At 45.6% G+C, this 14112-nt stretch overlaps 1 protein-coding gene across 2 annotated transcripts in view; it reads right to left on the bottom strand.

Annotated features, from left to right (window-relative positions):
- The window catches only part of LOC132591744 (uncharacterized), a 48101-nt gene extending 35335 nt beyond the window's left edge, over positions 1–12766 (bottom strand). For both annotated transcript variants that reach the window (XM_060271808.1, XM_060271807.1), the window contains exon 1: positions 12490–12766. In XM_060271808.1, coding sequence (XP_060127791.1) covers positions 12490–12598 — 109 coding nt within the window. In that variant the 5' untranslated portion in view covers positions 12599–12766. The remainder of the gene's footprint in view (positions 1–12489) is intronic.
- Positions 12767–14112: the final 1346 nt, after the last annotated feature.

Raw genomic sequence — 14112 nt, 5'->3', positions numbered from 1 at the left:
GGGAGCTCACCCCATCGTGGGGATTCGAACCACCAACCTTCTGATTGGCAAGCCCTAGGCTCTGTGGTTTAGACCCCAGTGCCACCCGCGTCCCTTCTCTCTCTCTCTTGCCCACCTCTCCCTATTTCTTCCAAAACGCATCACCTGATGTTTCTATGCAAACACATCCACCACACCCGCCCACAAACTTAGCTGTGTGTGCATGTGTCCTTGTGTGCTTCTGAACACTCAAGAGATTCTTCCACTTATCAGGAGACCATTTCCTAACTTCAGCTGATATCTTATCAATGGGAGCTCACTATTACAGCCAGCAATCTGCCTAACAAAAGCAACCACCACCCAGCAGCTAATAATAATAGGAATCAAATCTTTATGAAGCCCCCTGAGGATGCAGCAGTGCCTGAGAGTACAATTTTGCAATGTGAAGGAGTACCCTTGGGCACTGAAAAATCCATGAAGGTATGATTGGGGCTGCAATACCATTTACTTGGGCCTAATTCTCAAGGAATGTGCTTCTAAGAAATGTGATTAGAGGTGTGCTGCACATCACATATGAAACCATGAAATGTAAGACATGCTTGTAAAGAAGTAAGTGGATGTTGACTTTTCCTAAGCTACTTAGCCACTTGCACAGCACTCAGTTGTTAAGATTTCACACCTCAAGGGGACTGTCCTTGGAGCTCTCTAAGCTGATCAACTCAGGACCGTTGCAGACTATGCAAAAATACTACCAAAGGACTGAAGTTCTGAAGAAGAATGCTTAATACATCCCAGGTCCTGTTTTTCCTGAAATTATTAGGGAAGGAATGGGATATCAGGTATCAGGAGGCCAGACTATTTGTCCTCCTAGGATGGCATTTTCTACTCTTGCCTGCTGACAGATTTCCAGCATTGGTTCTCCAGCCTCACTTGATACCTGATTAAATTTTATTATTATATGCTGAGATTCCTGCATTGCAGGGGGTTGGACTAGATTTGGGAAACACTGGACTAGATGACCCATGAGGTCCCTTCAAACTCTACAATGCTATGATTCTATATGGGATCTTACAGATTGAACTTGGGACCTGCCGCATACACAGTATTTTTGCTGCTACCTAGCTAGCCTCCAGACCCCCATCCCTGACAACATTACATAATGGGGTAGCAGATACAAAATAACCATTGAAATCACTTTTCCTACTCCAAGGGACAACTTTAATATTCTGACCAAAATAAGGTGTTTGGTGTAAAGTGGTGTGCACACAATAAGGTAAATAAGGAGTCACTGGGCTCCTTGTGTTTATTATTATTATTATTATTTTGCTACAGTGGATTGATAATATGGCTGTATTTTCCAACTGAGCTCTCAATGGATTGTGCATTCCTACAGCCCCAACTCAGTATCCATGCATTAAGTCCTTGAATAAACTGAAAGCATATTTCCCTGGTCCCTAGAAAAACAAAAACAAAAGCCAGGCATCCCTTCCTCTCCAAAGAAGCCTCAGGCTTATTTCATATCTGCCATCATCTTAAAATAACTGAGCTTTACAAGCAGGACATGATGCCGTCCGTGATTGGGCTCATGCTATGCATCACCAATAGGTCACTCTCTGGCTCAGTTAAAGTATAAAGGAAGGACTGTGCACCAAACCCCCAATGGCCACTCCAGGACGGGAAACGCAGGTTCATGAGAGGTCAATTTGAAGCAGAAAAGTGGCAGGGGGAGGGTGTGCTTAACCCTCCCTTCATGAGTGTTTCCACTGAAAACTCTCCCTTCAAACGACAAGATGCATGCACGTGCACACACACACACACACACACACACACACAGCTGCTTTTCATACCAAGAAGTTCTTCTAGCTGCACATTTACTCCATTCCAAACCAGATGTGTAGGCCTCCCTGCAGTGGAGGAGGAAGCCGCTTTGTCACTACGTAATGACGCATGCGTCGCTACGTAACGAAGCTGCACATGCATGCTATGCAGAGGGGAATCCCCCCCCCCCCGACTTCAAAACAGAGCCTAAACGGAGCCTCCAGCCTCCTGGTAGAAAGCCTCGCTCGGGTGGGTGCCACCCTGGAGCTGGAGGGGGGTGACAGTTGGCGCCCCCAGCCTCCCGGTAAAAAGCCTGCTTGGTGCACCGTGCCGAGCGGGCTTTTTACCGGGAGGTTGGAGGGGCTCGGCTTGGGAGTTGCAGGGTGGAGCACCGACTGTCACCCCCCCCCAAAGAGTGGAACCTGGGGCGGACTGCCCCTACCGTCCCCCTTGCTATGCCCCTGCCTCCCTGTCTTTTTAATAAAGACAGTTCCATTTTTTTAAGAATTAGTAAGAAGACGCCTGTGAAATCTGCAAGTTCTGATGTGAGAAAAGAGGATTTAGCCAGAAAGGGAAGGAAACAAACACAAAAATAAATGGCTGCACCCTGCGAAATAGTTTCACTGTGCACCGCTGATCACGCTGGCTCCTCTACTACGAAAGCCCACTGCTGTCTTTGGCGCTCTGCTTGTTTTCACTGTTTAATGAAACAATAATTCTGTTTTAACCATTGGCAGCTGTCTTATGCACTGAGGTTTTGTGTAAATTTGTTATCCTTCATGGTGAAAACCATATAAATAAACACTGCAGCTTTTCCTTCCTGCCCGGACTCCCCACAAGAACCAGGCTAGCGGCTCTGGGCTCCCCTTCTCTGTCTCTCTCGCTTGCTTGGCTTGATAGCCTCAGACGCCAGCAATCACAACCCTGCCTCCCACTGAGTGAGCAGCAAGCTTTGGTTTACATCAGCTTCTCCCTGGAACTCGTAATAAACACAGCGCAAAAGTTTTCGAGCCATCAATGAATGGGATTTGCCAGGCTGGTCCAGTGTTCCCAGTGTTAATACTGCGGTGGCTTCAGCCCAAAGTCCAGCTTAGCTTGATAACGTTGTCAAAGCTTCCTGTTCTGGCTGACTACATTCAAATAGAACCTGCTTACATGAGCTCAAATCCCAACATGTGCTGAATGCTTCAGTGCCTCCTGAAAAACTGTCCCAGCAAAGCTCAACTTGTTTCTTTCAGGTCTGCAAATTGGGAGAGACCAATTGGAACAAGTGGGTCTTTCAGAGGCCCAGATTCAAGAACAGAATAGTCCTTTCAATTCCTTTGACTTTTCCAATTTAAAACTGCCCTCTTCAAATCCCGCCCCAGTGAACCTTGACTAGCTTTGATAGGGGAAGTTGGTTAGTTTGAAATGTCTCAAAATTCTAAGTGCCTGGCTCTTGGATTTTGGAATAATTTAGAATATATATATATATATATATATATATATATATATATATACACTGTTCGTTGTTTGTCGGCAAATTAAATTCAAAATTGCCAACTATTTGTAAATGATGAATAACAACAACAATAAAATTGACTATCAACATAGCATCAACATAGCATCAAAGTTCCTGCTTTGATGAGAATTCAAATTTTGCCAAGTGTGAGGAATTTATTCCATTGACTGCTATTCCAATTCATCTTGCCCTTGCTGTTGAAGGCCATCCCACTCAAGCATGGCAATGTTAGAGAGGGCTGAGGGTTGCCCATCATGACATACAGTGTGAAAGTGTGTGTGTGTGTGAACACACAAAAAAGAATTTGAGGCTGACTACGTTAATGTGAGTAATTAAGTGTGCCTATTTCAAATTGCTGCACACTGAGGGCAGGTCCATTTATTTAGAAGATAAACCAACCTATTAAAATTATTTTTAATAGGGAGGCTTTGCACAAGACAGAGCTCGCACAAAACTGCTCTATTAAAAAAAATTAAAATAGAAACAGGTATTGACAGTTAAACATGAACTGGGAGTGAAGGGCTGTTATGCCCCTCCCTCCCTCCCTCCCTCCCTGCTGCCTCCATTGCACTTAGGCCCCATAAGTACCACCCTTCACTCACTGTCTCAAGGATGTAACACATGTTAGGGCTGCATGTTGCTCTGGAGCCTTCATGTGGCCAGGTCAGCATGAGTAGAAACATGAGCCATTTTTTAACTTGTTGCCATGTGGCTACTTAAGAACCACTCTATTGCTACCATGAATACAGAGGAAAAGCTGATGCCTGCAAAATGTGATCTAGCATGTCTGAACAGTTCCCTAGATGATGAAGTACAAATAAACATAGCTGCAAATATTGAAGGGCTCCTCCTCTTCTTTGGTGATCACTCGTAGCTGAGTAAGATTGTCTTCCATAAACACAGTTTTAAAAATGAGTCCGTAAGTGACTGTGGAGGCCAATTTTGAATCCAAACGTCCTTCTACAGTGGGGACATTGGTTTCCAGGTGGGAGTTGATCATGGTGTGGCTTTGCCAAGCATGCCTTCCTCTTAGCACGTTTCTCCCTTGCGTCCTGAGTTCAAGTGTCTTCAAAGCCCATGACACATAGAGAAAGGCTGTTCTCCAACTGGAGCACTCGCAGGCCAGTGTTTCCCAGTTGTCAGTGTTTATACTACATTTTTTTAGATTTGCCTTGAGACAGTCTTTAAACCTCTTTTGTTGACCACCAGCATTGCGCTTTCCATTTTAAAGTTCGGAATAGAATAGTTGCTTTGGAAGACGATCATCAGGCATCCGCACAACATGACCAGTCCAATGAAGTTGATGTTGAAGAATCGTTGCTTCGACACTGGTGATCTTTGCTTCTTCCAGTACGCTGATATTAGTTCACCTGTCTTCCCAAGTGATGTGTAAAATTTTTTGGAAACACCGTTGATGGAATCTTTCGAGGAGTTGGAGATGGTGTTTATAAGTGGTCCATGTTTCACAAGCATATAGTAAGGTTGGTAGTACAATAGCTTTGTAAACAAGCATTTTGGTTTCCCTGCGAATGTCCCAGTCCTCAAACACTCCGCACTTCAATTGGGACTCTGCCGCACTCGCAGAGTTCAGGCGATGCTGGATTTCGGCATCAATGTTGGCCCTTGTGGAAAGATAACTGCCTAGGTTCTGCAGATGTAATGGGATAGAGCTCAGTCTGAAGAGCATGAGACTCTTTATCTCAAGGTCATGTGTTCGAGCCCCACGTTGGGCAGAAGATTCTTGCATTCCAGGGGGTTGGACTAGATGACCCTCAAGGTCCCTTCCAACTCTACAATTCTATGTTTCTATGTCACTTCCGATATTATGCTTATGCCAGCATACCTATTCAAAGTCTCTTTTCTTGTGGATTCATAAAAAAAGCTCTTAAAAACCTTGTGTTGAATTATTCTGCAGCTCTCCCTCAATCCCAGTGAAGGCCTGGGATTATCCTCACATAATATGTGGTATATTCTTGACATCTTTTTTGGGGGGGAGGGGGAGAGACCTCCCCCCCAAAGAGATCCTTGGAATTCTGCTATGGATGCCCGAAATGCTGAGTGCTCTGTTCCTTAATCACCCAGCCTATAACTTCTCTGTTTCATCAGCTGTTAAATGTTTTCACTTAAAAAATTATAGCATTGAGCAATGTGATTTTTGTAAATACTGTGAACACAGGATGGAATGCTAAGCTGGTAGATTTACAAGCCCTTGATAACTTGGGTCCATGATACCTTAAGAATTGCCTTACAAATTAGGTTGCACTTCAGCTTCCATTAGCTCCAGCCAGCATAGCAAAAGGTCAGGGATGTTGGGAGTTGGACTATTTTGGTGTTAAGCAGTATAAAAATTAAAGAATAAAAAACCTGGAGGGCCAGAGCTTCCCTATCCCTGACTTACACCAAGGAACTGCACACTCTGGGATGTAGAAGGCACATACAAAATTGTTGTTTTAACTGAGGATTTGAGCTACCCATTCATCCTCTGAATATGCCAGATTTTCAAAGCTTAGTGCACTCTGCTGCTCATTTCTAATAGACAACTGCTGAATGATCATCCATTTGTTTTTGACAGTAATGACTAACCCTGCTCTTTATACTGCTCCTCTCTTATAGAAGTCCCAATGAGCTCATGCTTCCATGTCAATTTGAGGATATATTGAATTTGTTTCCAGGAAGACAATATAGAATTTCCAATCCAAAGTTCATGGGAGTGTTTAAAATGTGAAATGTCCTGATCTCATATTTGGATGACATTTCTACCTTTCTTTCACTTCTTGGTTGAAAAAAAAGCCACAGCTGAATTTAGAGGTTACTTTGATTTGTTTTGGCCTTAAGATAATAGTGGAGAATTTAATCCTGAAGCTTTCTTTTAAAGAACCGATTTTCTTCTTCTTCTTCTTCCAGAAATAGCATTTCCCCCCAAATAGGACCCACTAATTATAATTCAAACAAGATCATATCTGTCTACACCGGGGTGAATCTCCTGGTTCCCTATGACATATATTAGAGGAGGCCTAGTCTTCATGATATGCCCCCCTTTCCTTATCTCTCATCCTCTTCCTTGTCCGCAAAACGAGAGAGAGAGATGGAGAAACTGCTGCAGTATAAATTCCCCATCCAGATGTTGATAACCTACAACTCCCATCCCTCCTTGACCATTGGCCATGCTGGAGTCCAACAACATCTGGAGAGCAATAGGTTCCACAGCCCTTTCTAGATATGCTATTCACTTCCCCGTGAGAACTATTCCACTGGGGGAACCAGATAAACAGGGACAAAATGAAGTGGAATAATTATAGATGTTTCTAGAGCCTGGAAGTGTCCTGTAAGGCTTTTTGGTAAGGCCTGGCTTACAAGCTGGCTTACAAGTGAAAGGGGATGCCCTCCTCCTGCTTTGCTCAGAACATCACTCTGCCTTAGGAAAAACCGGGTCTGCTGGGCTACAATAATTAAGAAAGTAAGACAAACCCAACCTGCTGCTTCCCACAACAGCCAACCATTGTTGGAGATGCCTACAGACACCAAGCCGATAGCCTCACCCTGTTATTTGCCACCCAGCAAGTGGTAATCAAGGGTACGCTACTTCTGAACATAGGAGTGCCACCCAGCCACCATGCCTGATAGATAGCTTTATCTGCCGTCAATTTACCTAATCTAGGGACCCAGGTGGCGCTGTGGTTAAACCACTGAGCCTAGGGCTTGCTGATCAGAAGGTCGGCGGTTCGAATCCCTGTGACGGGGTGAGCTCCCGTTGCTTGGTCCCAGCTCCTGCCAACCTAGCAGTTCGAAAGCACGTCAAAATGCAAGTAGATAAATAGGTACCACTACAGCGGGAAGGTAAACGGCATTTCCATGTACTGCTCTGGTTTGCCAGAAGCGGCTTTGTCATGCTGGCCACATGACCTGGAAGCTTTACGCCAGCTCCCTCGGCCAATAATGCGAGATGAGCGCGCAACCCCAGAGTCAGTCACGACTGGACCTAATGGTCAGGGGTCCCTTTACCTTTACCTTACTTTTAGGAACAGAGAGAGGCTGTCTTACACCAAGTGAAGGTATTATTAGTCAAGACAAGTGCACTTTTGTTTATTCTGACTGGGAGCACATATCTAGGTTTTCAGGCAGAGCTCTCCAACACTAAAGCAGTGTGTAGCATAGCGGTTAGAGTGTTGGCCTAAGACCTGGGAGACCAGGGTTCAAATCCCCACTCGGCCACAAAGTTCACTGGGTGGCGTTTGTCACAGTCTCCCAGCAGTCTCTCGTGCCACTTTAGGTGCCAATTAATATCAGCGAGTAGGGCTTAAAATGCCTACCGCAACAGCACGATCCTACACCTGTCTCCTAGTCAATTCCACCCAGTTCAACAGGGCTTATTCCCAGGTAAGTGACTATTGGATGACAGTCTAAATTCCGAAATACCAGGGCTGCCACCTCCCCCTTCTGCAACTGCAGCACGGATTCAGAAATCTGAAAGATTTTAATGCCTAGTAAATTCAGACACAGATCACAGTGTTCAAAGTAAACACTTCAACCCCTCATTCATCACCCAGGAATGCTAATCCACCATGGCCTTGAACTCAGTAACTCTTGCTGAGATTTGTGGCCCAGATTCCTTTTAAGGCTTGCATCGGGGATGACTAAATGGGGGGGGGGCAATGTTTCAGAGTTTGTTTCCCCACTGCCACTCTTTATCAGACAGAAGAGCTGTCTGCTTGCCATGATAGAGTGACACTCTTTCCTCCAAGATTGTTCCTATCTGTGTTTCCTCTGAGGCAAAGGACCAGCAGCCTCCAGCCAGCATGCTTGGAGGGGTGGCTTTTGTAAGATTTTCTCTCCATTCCCGGCTAATTAGAAACAGGTGCTTGTTGACTGGGAATGACAGCAACCGGTTCTATAGGCTCACACCCTTAGCTGTGAGCTATGCCAAATAACCTGTTTATTGAGTGCCTGGCTTGTGCTTTACATTACGGTGAAGGAACACATGTCATCATCATCATTATTAAATATTGTGAGAGCAGTAGGGCAGCTCTAGAGGCACTCTCGCCGAATCCAGTCCAAATGCGCCTTTCTCAAGCCCTTGGGGAGAAATGCATCTGTCAGTTCAAAGCAGGAGCCCAGGCACAGAGTTCAAAGCAGGATGCCAGCCTGCCTCAGAAACTTGCTGCTCATACTGGGCACAATTCTGCAGTTTTTTTAAAAGCAAGTATCCTTCTTTTAATTGGCAATGAATGGATAAGTGCACAAACTTTTGTGTGAGACTCTGCTAAAGATACATGAGGGCGATTTGCAGCCTGAAGCATATAGGGAGGGAGAAGACTGGTGTCTGAAATAGTGGCCTGATTCAGACATAATGCTAAGACAACCTATGGATTAGTGTGAATGAGCAAGCATGCGCCAATGCAGAGCAAAAACCTGGCCTTGTGCTGCTACCACATTACCAACAGCAAAACCAGTGCTATTTTTTTTTGGGGGGGGGATGCAGTGTTACACATACCCCTAAACATTTTGTGAATCTTTGCACTTTTGTCCATTTACTGTATTTATTTTTCCTGATTTGAACTATAAAATGGTGGTTTTCTTGAGTCATAATGAGAGTACCCCTAAACATTTTTTAAGAAAAAAAAAGCACTGAGCAAAACTATGTTTTATATAATCTGTAAGCCACCCAGAGTGGCTGGGGGAACCCAGCCAGATGGATGGGGTATTATTATTATTATTATTATTATTATTATTATTATTATTATTCCCAGTCCAAACTGGAGATGCTGGGGATGGATGGGACCTGGGACCTTCTACATGCAAAGCAGATGCTCCAACACAGTCCTTCCCCTCCCTATTTACCCACCCAGAGCAAGTGGGAGCTGCTCAGCTTTTGCAGCCTCCACTGCAGGCTGAGAGCCAAATGCCTCAGACCCTGAGGAGTGAGAAGGAAGCTGACATCAGAGCTGGCAGCATGCATGCATACAGCTTATCCATTGGATCGCCATCGGAGCAACATCTGTTTTCTGTGTCTTCTTGGGCAGGACGCCAAGCTTCTAACAATATTCAGCCTCATAGACCCATCTGTGCCCGGGATGTCTTATTTGCCTCCTGAAGCTCTCAGATGGCAACAGCTCCATGTGGGGACCCTGCAAGCAGCAGCAGCAGCAGCATCTGCCACCAGCGCCATCCTGCCCTGCCCTCTTTCGACGGAACCCCTCGCAAGAAGGCTCATGAAAAGGAGGCTGCTCTGAGCAAAAGCTAATGATCTTTCTGGCTCAAAGAGCATCCTCTCCCCAAGGTAGAGGCGGCGCTTCCGCAGCCCACAGCCGCCAAGCCCAATCGCTGTAGACAGTGTTTTTGTAACCCCCACCACCTGGGTGGCAACCAGCACATCTGCTGCCTGGATGAACTAAAAGCAGAGCTTGACCCTCCTGTTCTTCACAAGGCAGCTCAGTCGGCTGCTAAAAGGAAGAGGGAGAGAGAAGAACTGCAAATGCAATTCAGATTTCTCAGCCATCTGCTCCTAGAACTTTAAAGAAGTTCCAGGTTTCACCTCGAAAGAAGCTCAGGCACCCACAGCTATGTCTACGCAGGGAGCAAGCCACCCCACCGAGTCTGAGCCAGCCCCTCCTATGTAAGTCATGGAAGAGGTAGTCTCTTTCATTCCACCAGGCACAGGCTCTGGAACCTGCTCCCTTCATCTGGATGCTGTCTGACAGCTGTCAGCAGCTGAGCAAAGTGAGCCAGGAGTTGAGTCAGAGCTGAGGAACCAAGCCAGGAAGGCTTTGCTGCTCAGACAGCATCCCAGCCCAAATGGCAAGCCTTTTATAGGTCTTCCTGTCCAAGATGACCCAATGGCCAGGCTACCGGGTGGAGCCAATCCATAGCCTACTTTGCTGCAGGAACTGTACTTCTCAAGGGTTACAACATGGGGCAGCTAGACACAGATTTCTGGTCCTAGCCCTAGAAGTTCTTCCGGCCAATGTGGCACCCTTTAGAGGCTGTGGACTACGACTCACAGCAACAGCATGGTCTATGAGCAGGGTTGATGGTGGGGGCACAGGTTCCCCATCCCTGTTTTAAAAGCAGGTGTCATATTTTCTGGGTCCCAAACTGCTCAGAACTCAGGACAAGCCCCTCCAGAGGTCAGCAGAGAGCCCAGCCAAGCAGTGCCAGGGCTCTCAGACAGGGAAGACCCCAGCGAGATGGTGCAGGAGGAGAGGGATGCTGACGACTCAGAGCAGCCACAGGAGGTGTCGGGAGCGTCAGAGAGCAATGCCGGGGAAGGGGAGGTTTCTGGGGTGAAGCAACTGAGCAGCTCAGGAGGGGAGGGGAATGTGGTCCCTCCATCCCCCCAGTTACGCAGAGGGGGAAAGCGCCGGGAGCAGAGGAGGAGATTTAGGGTGCCAAGGATGCTCTGCTGGAGGAAGTCACGTCGAGCGGCACTTCCGGATTCTGACTCGGACTGAACGGTCATGGACTTTTTTGCTTTGACTTGTACATATGTATATAATAAAAACTCTGTAAAAACTGAGTTTGGAGCCTCTTACTCGTGAGAAGCAGAATCAGAATCAGGCTGAAATTCTGAACATTTTCATTGCCTACTCGAACCAAAATGTAACACTTGGAAACCTCTGAGATAAAAATAAATAAACATCAAAAGTAATATGAGTTTCCCCAAACCTCTACTTCAAGTGAAACTATTGCCAGAAACCTTATCCAAAAAACACACCAAGCTTTCTTCTGGTTTTGTCCTTCAGACCTCAGTGAAAAGGAAAACATTGCTCTAACATGTGGATTAAGAGGGAAGGGTTCGCTTTTGAGCTTCAGCAACTTTTGCAGTAATAATAGTGAACCCTTTCTTCTAAAACAAACCACCGTGCTTTCCAATATATAAAGAAAGAAGGAAATTAATTCTGGCTGCAAGAATAGTGGTTGATTAAGGAATACAAACCAGGGTTGCCAGATTATCAGGTTGGAACTGTCAACACAGAACCTTCAAATTATTGGATTTTGCTTCAGAATTCCCATGCCCGGTGTTGGGGCCTAGGAACTGGGAGAAAATTAAATTCAGTTTGCTTTTGAAGATGAACCAACATCATTTGCACTTTCCAAAACAATACGTGAACTGAAACACAGCAGCGCTTCAAAATTTGTGCTCTCCATATTGCACAATGCATATTTCCATCCTAGGGCTCACCCACACTTCCGCTTGTCCCACCACTTTCCCCTGGGAAAACCTGCTATTTACTGCTGAATTGGGACAAATGTCTATGGCACTTTTTCATGTGATCTGCTGGGTATAATTATGCAAGGAAGTGGGTCTGCCTGCACTACACATTCTATGGTCGTTCTCCACTTTCTTGTTTTCTTGAACGCCACAAAAAATAGGTGCGAAACATTTTTCTTTAGTTTGGATAGGAGCCATCTTCCTAGTCATAGTTCTATTCCTTCTTCAGTATGAAAGTCTTTCAATGAAAGTGAATTTATGCCTTTGCATCCATGACTGTCCCGTGCCTCTGAGAATATGGTAACTTCAGTGGCGGAGCTTCATGCTCCGGCACCGGGGGCGGAGAGCAGGCGGGGGTGGGGCTGGCACACATTCTGGGGATATGGCGCACTGCCCATACGGGCATGGCATGCATTCTGGGGGCGTGGCGTGCCACCTGTAGGGGCGTGGCGTGCCACCTGTAGGGGCGGGGCGTGTGTTCTGGGGGCGGGGCACCCAGCACAGGCGGGGGGCAGCCACCATGGCGCCCTCGGGGTCGCACTGCCCAGGGCGGAGCGCCCCCATCACCCCTCCCTTCCTACGCCCCTGGGAAACTTCTATTAATTTATTTTGCCATAAGCTAAACACAGGTGCTATACAGTCCCATCTCAAGGATCACTCTATTCCCCAAACCCACCTTTAAAAAATAAAAGCAACACTTCATCCAATATATTTGAATATGCCGGGCTGCAACTGCGCAAATTCACCATGTACCAAGAAAACTTTAAACATGTAATTCAATGAAGATGTATGGGGAACACATCAATACCAGTAATATAACACCACTTGGGTGTTCCTTTTGATTAAGCAGTTCATAAGCTTTCCTAACAAAATAGAGGACAGTACCCCAACTCTTCAGTAATTTTGTTCAGATTGGGATTTGGCCACAATAGATGATTGGCTCTCTGGTGGTGATATAGCAAGCCAACCCAGAATGCCTTACCTTTCAATGCACTCTTAAAAGGGACTGCCATGGTTGTTTTCATCCGTGTCAAGTGATTGAATATGTCCCTCTGAGAAGGCTCCAAGAGATCCTTTAAGAAAATATCCATTTGTCAGGCTTAATAAGATACAGGTTGGCACACAGCAAACAGGATGCATTTCTGTTTCTTTTGATCTCCCAGAAGCTAGGTGCAGTTCAGAAAGTTGCAAATGCCAGCCAGTAAACAGGGTGGTTGCCATAGAGCTGCTATATTGAAGTCCTGCTCAAGGAAATAAAGGCTCACGAGGGACATTGCTAGGTTCACAGACTATCTAAAATGAAGAGGAGTTTTATCATTCACTTCCATAATTATGAGGCTCTTCAGTGCGAAAGTTTGTTTCACACAAAACAAGGCAGTGTGATGACCTGAGCATCTTTTCTATTAACAGTTGTAGTCGATGCCTCATGCAAAAACTATGATTCCAGAATGAAAGTTTATGCACATTGACATAATTAATCAAGCTGCCCTTTGGGGACCAATGCTTTTTCAGCATTACTCATGGACCCGTACTAAACAGACTGTTCTTTACCCTCCCTGCATCTCTTTTTCCATGCCATTTACCACCTCTTTTTAGTTCAGTTGCCATGTTGGCTAATGGAGCAATGCAAATTAAAACAGAGCAATGTAGCATGAAGCCCTTGGCCAGGCAGAGGGCCTTCGCGGTGGTGGTGCACGCCCTGTGGAATGGCCTTCCATCAGATGTCAAGGAAATAAACAACTATCTGACGTTTAGAAGACATCTGAAGGCAGCCCACTTTAGGGAAGCTTTTAATGTTTGATGTTTTATCGTGTTTTTAATTATTATTATTATTATTATTATTATTATTATTATTATTATTATTATTATCATAGACTGCTAGTGTCATCTGGCTCAGTACTGTCAACACCAGGATTTCCAAGACTTGGGTCTCCAGCTGTTTTTTGGACTACAATTCCCATCATCCTGATAGCTAGGGATCATGGGAGTTGTAGTCCACCAACAGCTGGAGATCCAAGTTTCGGAAACCCTGGTCTGCATGGACTGACACTGGATTTCCAAAGTTTGAGGCAGAGGCCTTTCCCAGCCCTGCTTAGGGATTTCAAGACTTGAACCTGGAACCTTCTACATGCAAATCATGTGTTCTGCCACTGAGCTACAACCCTTCCTGGTGTCATGAAGTATATGGTACCTAAGGAAGGCTCTCTCTTCTTTCCTGACCATCAGGTGCAATGGGAACTTCAAGTCCCTCTGGAAGAAACCCTCTCATGTGTTATCATGCTAGTAGGAGTAGTTTTCTCCTGCAAATAGATTTAGGAATCAATACTCATGCAGCTGCTGTTCTGCCCTGCTCCTTGAGGCTCCCGTGGTGTAAATCATTGTGGCATCCTCACATCACTCTAGCATTGTAGATTATTGCTAGGAGCCAGGATTATGACATAGTTGGCACAGTAATCCAGTTATATTGTTCCTCCATTTTAGGGATCTTGCATGCTGCAGCTCTGCTAGCTAAGTTGCCTTCAAGCCTTGGTGGAATTAAAAGATTTACAACTGAGAACATGTGTCAGCTACCAGGCAACAGCAGGGCGGATACATGGGAGAGTTG

Source organism: Zootoca vivipara, chromosome 2 (genome assembly GCF_963506605.1).
Source record: "Zootoca vivipara chromosome 2, rZooViv1.1, whole genome shotgun sequence".
Taxonomy (NCBI): Eukaryota; Metazoa; Chordata; class Lepidosauria; order Squamata; family Lacertidae; genus Zootoca; species Zootoca vivipara.
The sequence above is the reverse complement of the archived record's forward strand: the minus strand, read 5'-3'. Positions and strand labels throughout refer to the sequence as shown.